The sequence below is a fragment of the Oncorhynchus clarkii genome, chromosome 13 (assembly GCF_045791955.1).
Source record: "Oncorhynchus clarkii lewisi isolate Uvic-CL-2024 chromosome 13, UVic_Ocla_1.0, whole genome shotgun sequence".
Taxonomy (NCBI): domain Eukaryota; kingdom Metazoa; phylum Chordata; class Actinopteri; order Salmoniformes; family Salmonidae; genus Oncorhynchus; species Oncorhynchus clarkii.
This window is the reverse complement of record NC_092159.1, coordinates 8,904,395-8,915,877: the sequence shown is the minus strand read 5'-3', so window position 1 is coordinate 8,915,877 and position 11,483 is coordinate 8,904,395. Positions and strand designations below refer to the sequence as shown.

Genomic DNA, 11,483 nt, shown 5'->3' with positions numbered 1-11,483 from the left:
GAAAATGTCATTTCACACAAAAGTGAACAATATGGATACGATGCGAATCACTTGGTCATAAACATGGTCATATGGTTCTCTTTGTGACGTAGCAGACAGAATAAGTCATAATGATCTATCCACTTTTATTCGACAAAAGTATATTTCATTTGTCTGTCTTGTAAGCAATGGACATCTCCCTAATAGTTAACTGTATTCAGTTGTCTCTCTCTCTCTCTCTCTCATTAATTCAGTTTCAATTCAAATGGGTTTTATTTTCATGGAATACGTGTGTTCACATTGCCAAAGCAAGTGATTTAAACAACAAACAAAAGCGAAAAGACAAAACAATATAAACAAAACAATATTAGAAATGAACAGTAAACATTGCAGTCACAAAGGTTTGAAAAAGGCATTTCAAGTGTTATATTATCAGCTATGTACAATGTTTTAGCAACGTGCAAATAGTTGAAGTACGAATAGTAGGGGAAGATGAATGAACACAAGTACAGGTTGTATTTACAATGTTGTTTGTGCTCCACTGGCTGCCCTTTTCTCATGGCAACGGGCCACACATCGTGCTGCTGTGATTACACACCGGTATTTCACCTAGAAGATATGGGAGTTCATCAATGTTTAGTTTGTTTTCAAATTCTTTGTGGATCTGTGTAATCTGAGGGAAATATGTGTCTCTAATATGGTCATACATTGGGCAGGAGGTTAGGAAGTGCAGCTCAGTTTCCACCTCATTTTGTGGGCAGTGTGCACATAGCCTGTCTTCTCTCGAGAGCCAGGTCTGCCTGCCTACCTTTCTCAATAGCAAGGCTATGCTCACTGAGTCTGTACATCATTTTGGGTCAGTCACAGTGGTCAGTTAATCTGCCACTGTGTACTCTCTGTTTAGGGCCAAATTGCATTCTAGTTTTCTTCTGTTTTTTGGGGTGATTATTTCCAGTATTTCAAATAGTTATCTTTTTGCTTCCTCATAACTTGGTTGGGTCTAATTGTGTTGCTGTTCTGGGACTCTGTGGGGTCTGTTTGTGTTTGTGAACAGAGCCCCAGAACCAGCTGGCTGAGGGGCCTCTGCTCTGGGTTCATCTCTCTGTAGGGGAGGGCTTTGTGATGGAATGTGTAGGAATCGCTTCTTTTTAGATGGTTGTAGAATTCAAAAGTTATTTTGTGGAATTTCATCCTCCAAGGTGTTCTTCAGTTCCTGGTGTAGCTGCAGCCACTCGTCTGTCGATTCTACTTCCTCCTGTGGATCAGTGACATCAGTCTGATTGATTGGTTCATTTATTGATTGATTAATTGGTTAACTGATTCATGGTGGATGGGTGGATTAATAGATTGATTGGTTGATTGATTGATGGGTTAGTTGATTAATTGATTGATTGATCAGTTAGTTGATTCATTGATTGATTGATTGATCAGTTAGTTGATTAATTGATTGATTGATCAGTTAGTTGATTAATTGATTGATTGATTGAGCAGTTAGTTGATTAATTGATTGATTGATCAGTTAGTTGATTAATTGATCCGTTAGTTGATTGATTGGTTGATTGATTGATGGGTTAGTTGATTGATTGATTGATTGATCAGTTAGTTGATTAATTGATCCGTTAGTTGATTGATTGGTTGATTGATGGGTTAGTTGATTGATTGATTGATCAGTTAGTTGATTAATTGATTGATTGATCGAGGCTACATTACCTGATCTGAGTCAACGATTCTGGCTGCTCTCACCACTCCGTCATCCTCCATGTATTCCTCTTCATCCTTCATCGAGAGAAAAGGGGAATATGTTACACTCTGTGGGGAAGTTCGAAATGAACTTGAATGTGAAGTATGTACTTATTATCTTTCCACACACACACACACACACACACACACACACACACACACACACACACACACACACACACACACACACACACACAATAACTTTTTTTATCATTCTCGGCCACCATAATGCACTGGCGACCCAGGAACTCTTCATCATCATCAGACACCATTATGTTGTGCATCTCCAGACCCAACTTGAGATCCAGCCTGTAGGAGATGGAGGAATTCGGGGATGAATATCTGGCCACTGGGAAACAGGTGAGATCTCAGGGCTGAGGTTGTTACGGGTAGTAAATTCACTTACATAGACTTTTCAACAAGATACTGTCTTTTCTCTGTGGGAAAAACAGGCAACAGGGTTAGAGAGACAAACTGAAAAGAGAGAGGAGAGAGAGAGACAGAAAAGAGTGAGGCGAGAGAGAGACAGAGACACAAACTGAAAAGAGAGAGAGAGGAGTGAGAGACAATCTGAAAGAGAGAGAGGAGTGTGAGAGACAGAGACAAACTGAAAAGAGTGAGGAGAGAGAGAGACAGAGAGACAAACTGAAAAGAGAGAGAGACAGAGAGACAAACTGAAAAGAGAGAGAGAGGAGTGAGAGACAAACTGAAAGAGAGAGAGGGGTGTGAGAGACAGAGAGACAAACTGAAAGAGAGAGAGGGGTGTGAGAGACAGAGAGACAAACTGAAAAGAGTGAGGAGAGAGACAGAGAGACACACTGAAAAGAGAGAGAGACAGAGAGACAAACTGAAAAGAGAGAGAGAGGAGTGAGCGACAATCTGAAAGAGAGAGAGGAGTGTGAGAGACAGAGAGACAAACTGAAAAGAGTGAGGAGAGAGAGAGACAGATAGACAAACTGAAAAGAGAGAGAGACAGAGAGACAAACTGAAAAGAGAGAGAGAGGAGTGAGAGACAAACTGAAAGAGAGAGAGGGGTGTGAGAGACAGCGAGACAAACTGAAAAGAGAGAGACAGAGATGCAAACTGAAAAGAGAGAGGAGGGAGAGAGACAGAGAGACAAACTGAAAAGAGTGAGGAGTGAGAGAGACAGAGAGACAAACTGAAAAGAGAGAGAGGAGTGAGAGACAAACTGAAAGAGAGAGAGGAGTGTGAGAGACAGAGAGACAAACTGAAAAGAGAGAGAGACAGAGAGACAAACTGAAAGAGAGAGAGACAGAGAGACAAACTGAAAGAGAGAGAGGAGTGTGAGAGACAAACTGAAAAGAGAGAGAGACAGCGAGCCAAACTGAAAAGAGAGAGAGAGGAGTGTGAGAGACAAACTGAAAAGAGAGAGAGACAGAGAGACAAACTGAAAGAGAGAGAGGAGTGTGAGAGACAGAGAGACAAACTGAAAAGAGAGAGAGACAGAGAGACAAATTGAAAAGAGAGAGAGACAGAGAGACAAACTGAAAAGAGAGAGACAGACACAAACTGAAAAGAGAGAGACAGATAGACAAACTGAAAAGAGAGAGAGGAGTGTGAGACAGAGAGACAAACTGAAAGGAGAAATAGGAGCGAGACAGAGAGACAAACTGAAAAGAGAGAGAGTAGAGAGAGAGGAGCGAGAGAGACAGAGAGACAAACTGAAAAGAGAGAGAGGAGCGAGAGAGACAGAGAGACAAACTGAAAAGAGAGAGGAGCGAGAGAGACGAGAGAGACAGAGAGACAAACTGAAAAGAGAGAGAGGAGCGAGAGAGACGAGAGAGACAGAAAGACAAACTGAAAAGAGAGAGAGGAGCGAGAGAGACGAGAGAGACAGAAAGACAAACTGAAAAGAGAGAGAGGAGCGAGAGAGACGAGAGAGACAGAAAGACAAACTGAAAAGAGAGAGAGGAGCGAGAGAGACGAGAGAGACAGAAAGACAAACTGAAAAGAGAGAGAGGAGCGAGAGAGACGAGAGAGACAGAAAGACAAACTGAAAAGAGAGAGAGGAGCGAGAGAGACGAGAGAGATAGAAAGACAAACTGAAAAGAGAGAGAGGAGCGAGAGTGACGAGAGAGACAGAAAGACAAACTGAAAAAAGAGAGAGGAGCGAGAGAGACGAGAGAGACAGAAAGACAAACTGAAAAGAGAGAGAGGAGCGAGAGAGACGAGAGAGACAGAAAGACAAACTGAAAAGAGAGAGAAGAGCGAGAGAGACGAGAGAGACAGAGAGACAAACTGAAAAGAGAGAGAGGAGCGAGAGAGACGAGAGAGACAGAGAGACAAACTGAAAAGAGAGAGAGGAGCGAGAGAGACGAGAGAGACAGAGAGACAAACTGAAAAGAGAGAGAGGAGTGTGAGAGACAGAAAGACAAACTGAAAAGAGAGAGAGGAGCGAGAGAGACGAGAGAGACAGAGAGACAAACTGAAAACAGAGAGAGGAGCGAGAGAGACGAGAGAGACAGAGAGACAAACTGAAAAGAGAGAGAGGAGCGAGAGAGACGAGAGAGACAGAGAGACAAACTGAAAAGAGAGAGAGGAGCGAGAGAGACGAGAGAGACAGAAAGACAAACTGAAAAGAGAGAGAGGAGCGAGAGAGACGAGAGAGACAGAGAGACAAACTGAAAAGAGAGAGAGGAGTGTGAGAGACAGAAAGACAAACTGAAAAGAGAGAGAGGAGCGAGAGAGACGAGAGAGACAGAGAGACAAACTGAAAAGAGAGAGAGGAGCGAGAGAGACGAGAGAGACAGAAAGACAAACTGAAAAGAGAGAGAGGAGCGAGAGAGACAAGAGAGACAGAGAGACAAACTGAAAAGAGAGAGAGGAGCGAGAGAGACGAGAGAGACAGAGAGACAAACTGAAAAGAGAGAGAGGAGCGAGAGAGACAGAGAGACAAACTGAAAAGAGAGAGAGGAGCGAGAGAGACGAGAGAGACAGAGAGACAAACTGAAAAGAGAGAGAGGAGCGAGAGAGACGAGAGAGACAGAGAGACAAACTGAAAAGAGAGAGAGGAGCGAGAGAGACGAGAGAGACAGAGACAAACTGAAAAGAGAGAGAGGAGCGAGAGAGACGAGAGAGACAGAGAGACAAACTGAAAAGAGAGAGAGGAGCGAGAGAGACGAGAGAGACAGAAAGACAAACTGAAAAGAGAGAGAGGAGCGAGAGAGACGAGAGAGACAGAGAGACAAACTGAAAAGAGAGAGAGGAGCGAGAGAGACGAGAGAGACAAACTGAAAAGAGAGAGAGGAGCGAGAGAGACGAGAGAGACAAACTGAAAAGAGAGAGAGGAGCGAGAGAGACGAGAGAGACAGAGAGACAAACTGAAAAGAGAGAGAGGAGCGAGAGAGACAGAGAGACAAACTGAAAAGAGAGAGAGGAGCGAGAGAGACGAGAGAGACAAATTGAAAATAGAGAGAGGAGCGAGAGAGACGAGAGAGATAGAAAGACAAACTGAAAAGAGAGAGAGGAGCGAGAGAGACGAGAGAGACAGAGAGACAAACTGAAAAGAGAGAGAGGAGCGAGAGAGACGAGAGAGACAGAAAGACAAACTGAAAAGAGAGAGAGGAGCGAGAGAGACGAGAGAGACAGAAAGACAAACTGAAAAGAGAGAGAGGAGCGAGAGAGACGAGAGAGACAGAAAGACAAACTGAAAAGAGAGAGAGGAGCGAGAGAGACGAGAGAGACAAACTGAAAAGAGAGAGAGGAGCGAGAGAGACGAGAGAGACGAGAGAGACAAACTGAAAAGAGAGAGAGGAGCGAGAGAGACGAGAGAGACAGAGAGACAAACTGAAAAGAGAGAGAGGAGCGAGAGAGACGAGAGAGAGGAGAATAAGTAAAGTGTACACTCACGGTACAGCAGACCACTGAAACAACAGGTGGTCACCAAGGTAACCAGGAAGAGGAAACAGCCGAACACAACAACCACCACCGTGGCAGGGAGGTGGTTCAACACTGGCAGAGGAAGAAGAAGAGGTAAACAAACAAAAACAAATTCAAACATCTAAATACAGGCTTTGATTGAACTACATACAACCCATTGACCTTATGTAGAGCCATCTGTCTGTAAGATTCACACACACTCAATTCCAGTCAAACAAGGACTCTCATGCCTGGGATGGAGAGGAGTGAGGTTAACATTACACATTCTACCCACACAAGGACCCTCATGCCTGGGATGGAGAGGAGAGAGGAGTGAGATTAACATTACACATTCTACCCACGCAAGGACTCTCATGCCTGGGATGGAGAGGAGAGAGGAGTGAGGTTAACATTACACATTCTACCCACGCAAGGACTCTCATGCCTGGGATGGAGAGGAGAGAGGAGTGAGGTTAACATTACACATTCTACCCACGCAAGGACTCTCATGCCTGGGATGGAGAGGAGAGAGGAGTGAGGTTAACATTACACATTCTACCCACGCAAGGACTCTCATGCCTGGGATGGAGAGGAGAGAGGAGTGAGGTTAACATTACACATTCTACCCACACAAGGACCCTCATGCCTGGGATGGAGAGGAGAGAGGAGTGAGGTTAACATTACACATTCTACCCACACAAGGACTCTCATGCCTGGGATGGAGAGGAGTGAGGTTAACATTACACATTCTACCCACACAAAGACCCTCATGCCTGGGATGGAGAGGAGAGAGGAGGGAGGTTAACATTACACATTCTACCCACACAAGGACCCTCATGCCTGGGATGGAGAGGAGTGAGGTTAACATTACACATTCTACCCACACAAGGACCCTCATGCCTGGGATGGAGAGGAGAGAGGAGTGAGGTTAACATTACACATTCTACCCACACAAGGACCCTCATGCCTGGGATGGAGAGGAGAGAGGAGTGAGGTTAACATTACACATTCTACCCACACAAGGACCCTCATGCCTGGGATGGAGAGGAGAGAGGAGTGAGGTTAACATTACACATTCTACCCACGCAAGGACTCTCATGCCTGGGATGGAGAGGAGTGAGGTTAACATTACACATTCTACCCACACAAGGACCCTCATGCCTGGGATGGAGAGGAGAGAGGAGTGAGGTTAACATTACACATTCTACCCACACAAGGACTCTCATGCCTGGGATGGAGAGGAGAGAGGAGTGAGGTTAACATTACACATTCTACCCACACAAGGACCCTCATGCCTGGGATGGAGAGGAGAGAGGAGTGAGGTTAACATTACACATTCTACCCACACAAGGACCCTCATGCCTGGGATGGAGAGGAGAGAGGAGTGAGGTTAACATTACACATTCTACCCACACAAGGACTCTCATGCCTGGGATGGAGAGGAGTGAGGTTAACATTACACATTCTACCCACACAAGGACCCTCATGCCTGGGATGGAGAGGAGAGAGGAGTGAGATTAACATTACACATTCTACCCACACAAGGACCCTCATGCCTGGGATGGAGAGGAAAGAGGAGTGAGGTTAACATTACACATTCTACCCACACAAGGACCCTCATGCCTGGGATGGAGAGGAGAGAGGAGTGAGGTTAACATTACACATTCTACCCACACAAGGACCCTCATGTCTGGGATGGAGAGGAGAGAGGAGTGAGGTTAACATTACACATTCTACCTACACAAGGACCCTCATGCCTGGGATGGAGAGGAGAGAGGAGTGAGGTTAACATTGCACATTCTACCCACACAAGGACCCTCATGCCTGGGATGGAGAGGAGAGAGGAGTGAGGTTAACATTACACATTCTACCCACACAAGGACTCTCATGCCTGGGATGGAGAGGAGAGAGGAGTGAGGTTAACATTACACATTCTACCTACACAAGGACCCTCATGCCTGGGATGGAGAGGAGAGAGGAGTGAGGTTAACATTACACATTCTACCCACACAAGGACCCTCATGCCTGGGATGGAGAGGAGAGAGGAGTGAGGTTAACATTACACATTCTACCCACACAAGGACTCTCATGCCTGGGATGGAGAGGAGAGAGGAGTGAGGTTAACATTACACATTCTACCCACACAAGGACTCTCATGCCTGGGATGGAGAGGAGAGAGGAGTGAGGTTAACATTACACATTCTACCCACGCAAGGACCCTCATGCCTGGGATGGAGAGGAGAGAGGAGTGAGGTTAACATTACACATTCTACCCACACAAGGACTCTCATGCCTGGGATGGAGAGGAGAGAGGAGTGAGGTTAACATTACACATTCTACCCACGCAAGGACCCTCATGCCTGGGATGGAGAGGAGAGAGGAGTGAGGTTAACATTACACATTCTACCCACACAAGGACTCTCATGCCTGGGATGGAGAGGAGTGAGGTTAACATTACACATTCTACCCACACAAGGACCCTCATGCCTGGGATGGAGAGGAGAGAGGAGTGAGATTAACATTACACATTCTACCCACACAAGGACCCTCATGCCTGGGATGGAGAGGAGAGAGGAGTGAGGTTAACATTACACATTCTACCCACACAAGGACCCTCATGCCTGGGATGGAGAGGAGAGAGGAGTGAGGTTAACATTACACATTCTACCCACACAAGGACCCTCATGTCTGGGATGGAGAGGAGAGAGGAGTGAGGTTAACATTACACATTCTACCTACACAAGGACCCTCATGCCTGGGATGGAGAGGAGAGAGGAGTGAGGTTAACATTACACATTCTACCCACACAAGGACCCTCATGCCTGGGATGGAGAGGAGAGAGGAGTGAGGTTAACATTACACATTCTACCCACACAAGGACTCTCATGCCTGGGATGGAGAGGAGAGAGGAGTGAGGTTAACATTACACATTCTACCCACACAAGGACTCTCATGCCTGGGATGGAGAGGAGAGAGGAGTGAGGTTAACATTACACATTCTACCCACGCAAGGACCCTCATGCCTGGGATGGAGAGGAGAGAGGAGTGAGGTTAACATTACACATTCTACCCACACAAGGACCCTCATGCCTGGGATGGAGAGGAGAGAGGAGTGAGGTTAACATTACACATTCTACCCACACAAGGACCCTCATGCCTGGGATGGAGAGGAGAGAGGAGTGAGGTTAACATTACACATTCTACCCACACAAGGACCCTCATGCCTGGGATGGAGAGGAGAGAGGAGTGAGGTTAACATTACACATTCTACCCACGCAAGGACCCTCATGCCTGGGATGGAGAGGAGAGAGGAGTGAGGTTAACATTACACATTCTACCCACGCAAGGACCCTCATGCCTGGGATGGAGAGGAGAGAGGAGTGAGGTTAACATTACACATTCTACCCACGCAAGGACCCTCATGCCTGGGATGGAGAGGAGAGAGGAGTGAGGTTAACATTACACATTCTACCCACGCAAGGACCCTCATGCCTGGGATGGAGAGGAGAGAGGAGTGAGGTTAACATTACACATTCTACCCACACAAGGACCCTCATGCCTGGGATGGAGAGGAGAGAGGAGTAAGGTTAACATTACACATTCTACCCACACAAGGACCCTCATGCCTGGGATGGAGAGGAGAGAGGAGTGAGGTTAACATTACACATTCTACCCACACAAGGACCCTCATGCCTGAAATGGAGAGGAGAGAGGAGTGAGGTTAACATTACACATTCTACCCACGCAAGGACCCTCATGCCTGGGATGGAGAGGAGAGAGGAGTGAGGTTAACATTACACATTCTACCCACACAAGGACCCTCATGCCTGGGATGGTCCAGTGGTCTAAGCCTCTGTGTCTGGAGCATTTGTACAATGTACCGCTGCCAGCATGGGTTTGTATCTGGCCTCTATGTACCGCTGCCAGCATGGGTTTGAATCTGGCCTCTATGTACCGCTGCCAGAATGGGTTTGTATCTGGCCTCAATGTACCGCTGCCAGAATGGGTTTGTATCTGGCCTCTATGTACGGCTGCCAGCATGGGTTTGTATCTGGCCTCTATGTACCGCTGCCAGAATGGGTTTGTATCTGGCCTCTATGTACCGCTGCCAGAATGGGTTTGTATCTGGCCTCTATGTACCGCTGCCAGAATGGGTTTGTATCTGGCCTCAATGTACCGCTGCCAGCATGGGTTTGAATCTGGCCTCAATGTACCGCTGCCAGCATGGGTTTGAATCTGGCCTCAATGTACCGCTGCCAGCATGGGTTTGAATCTGGCCTCAATGTACGGCTGCCAGAATGGGTTTGTATCTGGCCTCTATGTACCGCTGCCAGCATGGGTTTGTATCTGTCCTCTATGTACCGCTGCCAGAATGGGTTTGTATCTGGCCTCAATGTACCGCTGCCAGAATGGGTTTGTATCTGGACTCTATGTACCGCTGCCAGCATGGGTTTGAATCTGGCCTCAATGTACCGCTGCCAGCATGGGTTTGAATCTGGCCTCAATGTACCGCTGCCAGCATGGGTTTGAATCTGGCCTCAATGTACCGCTGCCAGCATGGGTTTGTATCTGGCCTCTATGTACGGCTGCCAGAATGGGTTTGTATCTGGCCTCTATGTACCGCTGCCAGCATGGGTTTGTATCTGGCCTCTATGTACCGCTGCCAGCATGGGTTTGTATCTGGCCTCTATGTACCGCTGCCAGCATGGGTTTGAATCTGGCCTCAATGTACCGCTGCCAGAATGGGTTTGTATCTGGCCTCTATGTACCGCTACCAGCATGGGTTTGAATCTGGCCTCTATGTACCGCTGCCAGCATGGGTTTGAATCTGGCCTCAATGTACCGCTGCCAGAATGGGTTTGAATCTGGTCTCAATGTACCGCTGCCAGAATGGGTTTGAATCTGGTCTCAATGTACTGCTCTTTCAGCTATCTCTCTCTATCCAATCAAAATATATTTAAGAAAAAGCAAAGACTCATCTCAGACCAAACCTTCTTTATCGATGTACCTCGCCTCACTGCTGATCACCGTAGTGTCATCAAAGCTGTCGGACACCTCACAATGGTACGTTCCGGCACTGCTCCTCCCCACAGATAACAACAAAATGGATTGCTCCGGCTGGTTCTCCACCCAGTAGAAGTCTCCACGCCCTTCTAGAACAGTTCCGTTGAGGAACCAGCGGTACTGGGGAAAGGTTCCCCTCTCCACGGAACAGTAGAACCTCAGGCCCACAATGGAGAAGTTTTCTCCCACGTCGGTGTCGTAGTGCATCGTCACAGCTCCACCTACTGGAACTGGGGGGGGGGTAGGTATACTCAGCGACACAAATGGCACCCTATTCCCCTCATAGTGCACTACTGAGTTTCAATGTATGAGAATTTACAAGTCCAGTGGGTGATAAGTCTAGTGGGTGATAAGTCCAGTGGGTGATAAGTCCAGTGGGGGATAAGTCCAGTGGGGGATAAGTCCAGTGGGGGATAAGTCCAGCGGGGGATAAGTCCAGCGGGTGATAAGTCTAGTGGTGATAAGTCCAGTGGGTGATAAGTCTAGTGGTGATAAGCCCAGTGGGTGATAAGTCCAGTGGGTGATAAGTCCAGTGGGTGATAAGTCCAGTGGGGGATAAGTCCAGCGGGGGATAAGTACAGCGGGGGATAAGTACAGTGGGTGATAAGTCTAGTGGGTGATAAGTCTAGTGGTGATAAGTCCAGTGGTGATAAGTCTAGTGGGTGATAAGTCCAGTGGGTGATAAGTCCAGTGGGGGATAAGTCCAGCGGGGGATAAGTACAGTGGGTGATAAGTCCAGTGGGTGATAAGTCTAGTGGGTGATAAGTCTAGTGGTGATAAGTCCAGTGGGTGATAAGTCCAGTGGGTGATAAGTCCAGTGG

The 11,483-nt window shown here is 47.1% G+C and overlaps 1 protein-coding gene across 2 annotated transcripts in view; it reads right to left on the bottom strand.

Annotated features, from left to right (window-relative positions):
• Positions 1-233: 233 nt before the first annotated feature.
• Positions 234-11,483, bottom strand: part of LOC139424347 (Fc receptor-like protein 5) — a 31,526-nt gene continuing 20,276 nt past the window's right edge. Inside the window, exons 8-13 of one of the 2 annotated variants that reach the window (XR_011635929.1) lie at positions 10,607-10,892; positions 5,590-5,691; positions 2,126-2,156; positions 1,944-2,028; positions 1,690-1,755; positions 234-1,234 (exon numbers count right to left, since the gene is read on the bottom strand). Coding sequence is in view for 1 of the 2 variants with exons in the window: in XM_071176087.1 (XP_071032188.1) it covers positions 1,145-1,234; positions 1,690-1,755; positions 1,944-2,028; positions 2,126-2,156; positions 5,590-5,691; positions 10,590-10,892 (677 nt within the window). In the remaining variant the exon portion in view is untranslated. Of the gene's footprint in view, positions 1,235-1,689; positions 1,756-1,943; positions 2,029-2,125; positions 2,157-5,589; positions 5,692-10,589; positions 10,893-11,483 lie in introns of both variants that reach the window. The other variant, XM_071176087.1, reaches the window with a different exon arrangement.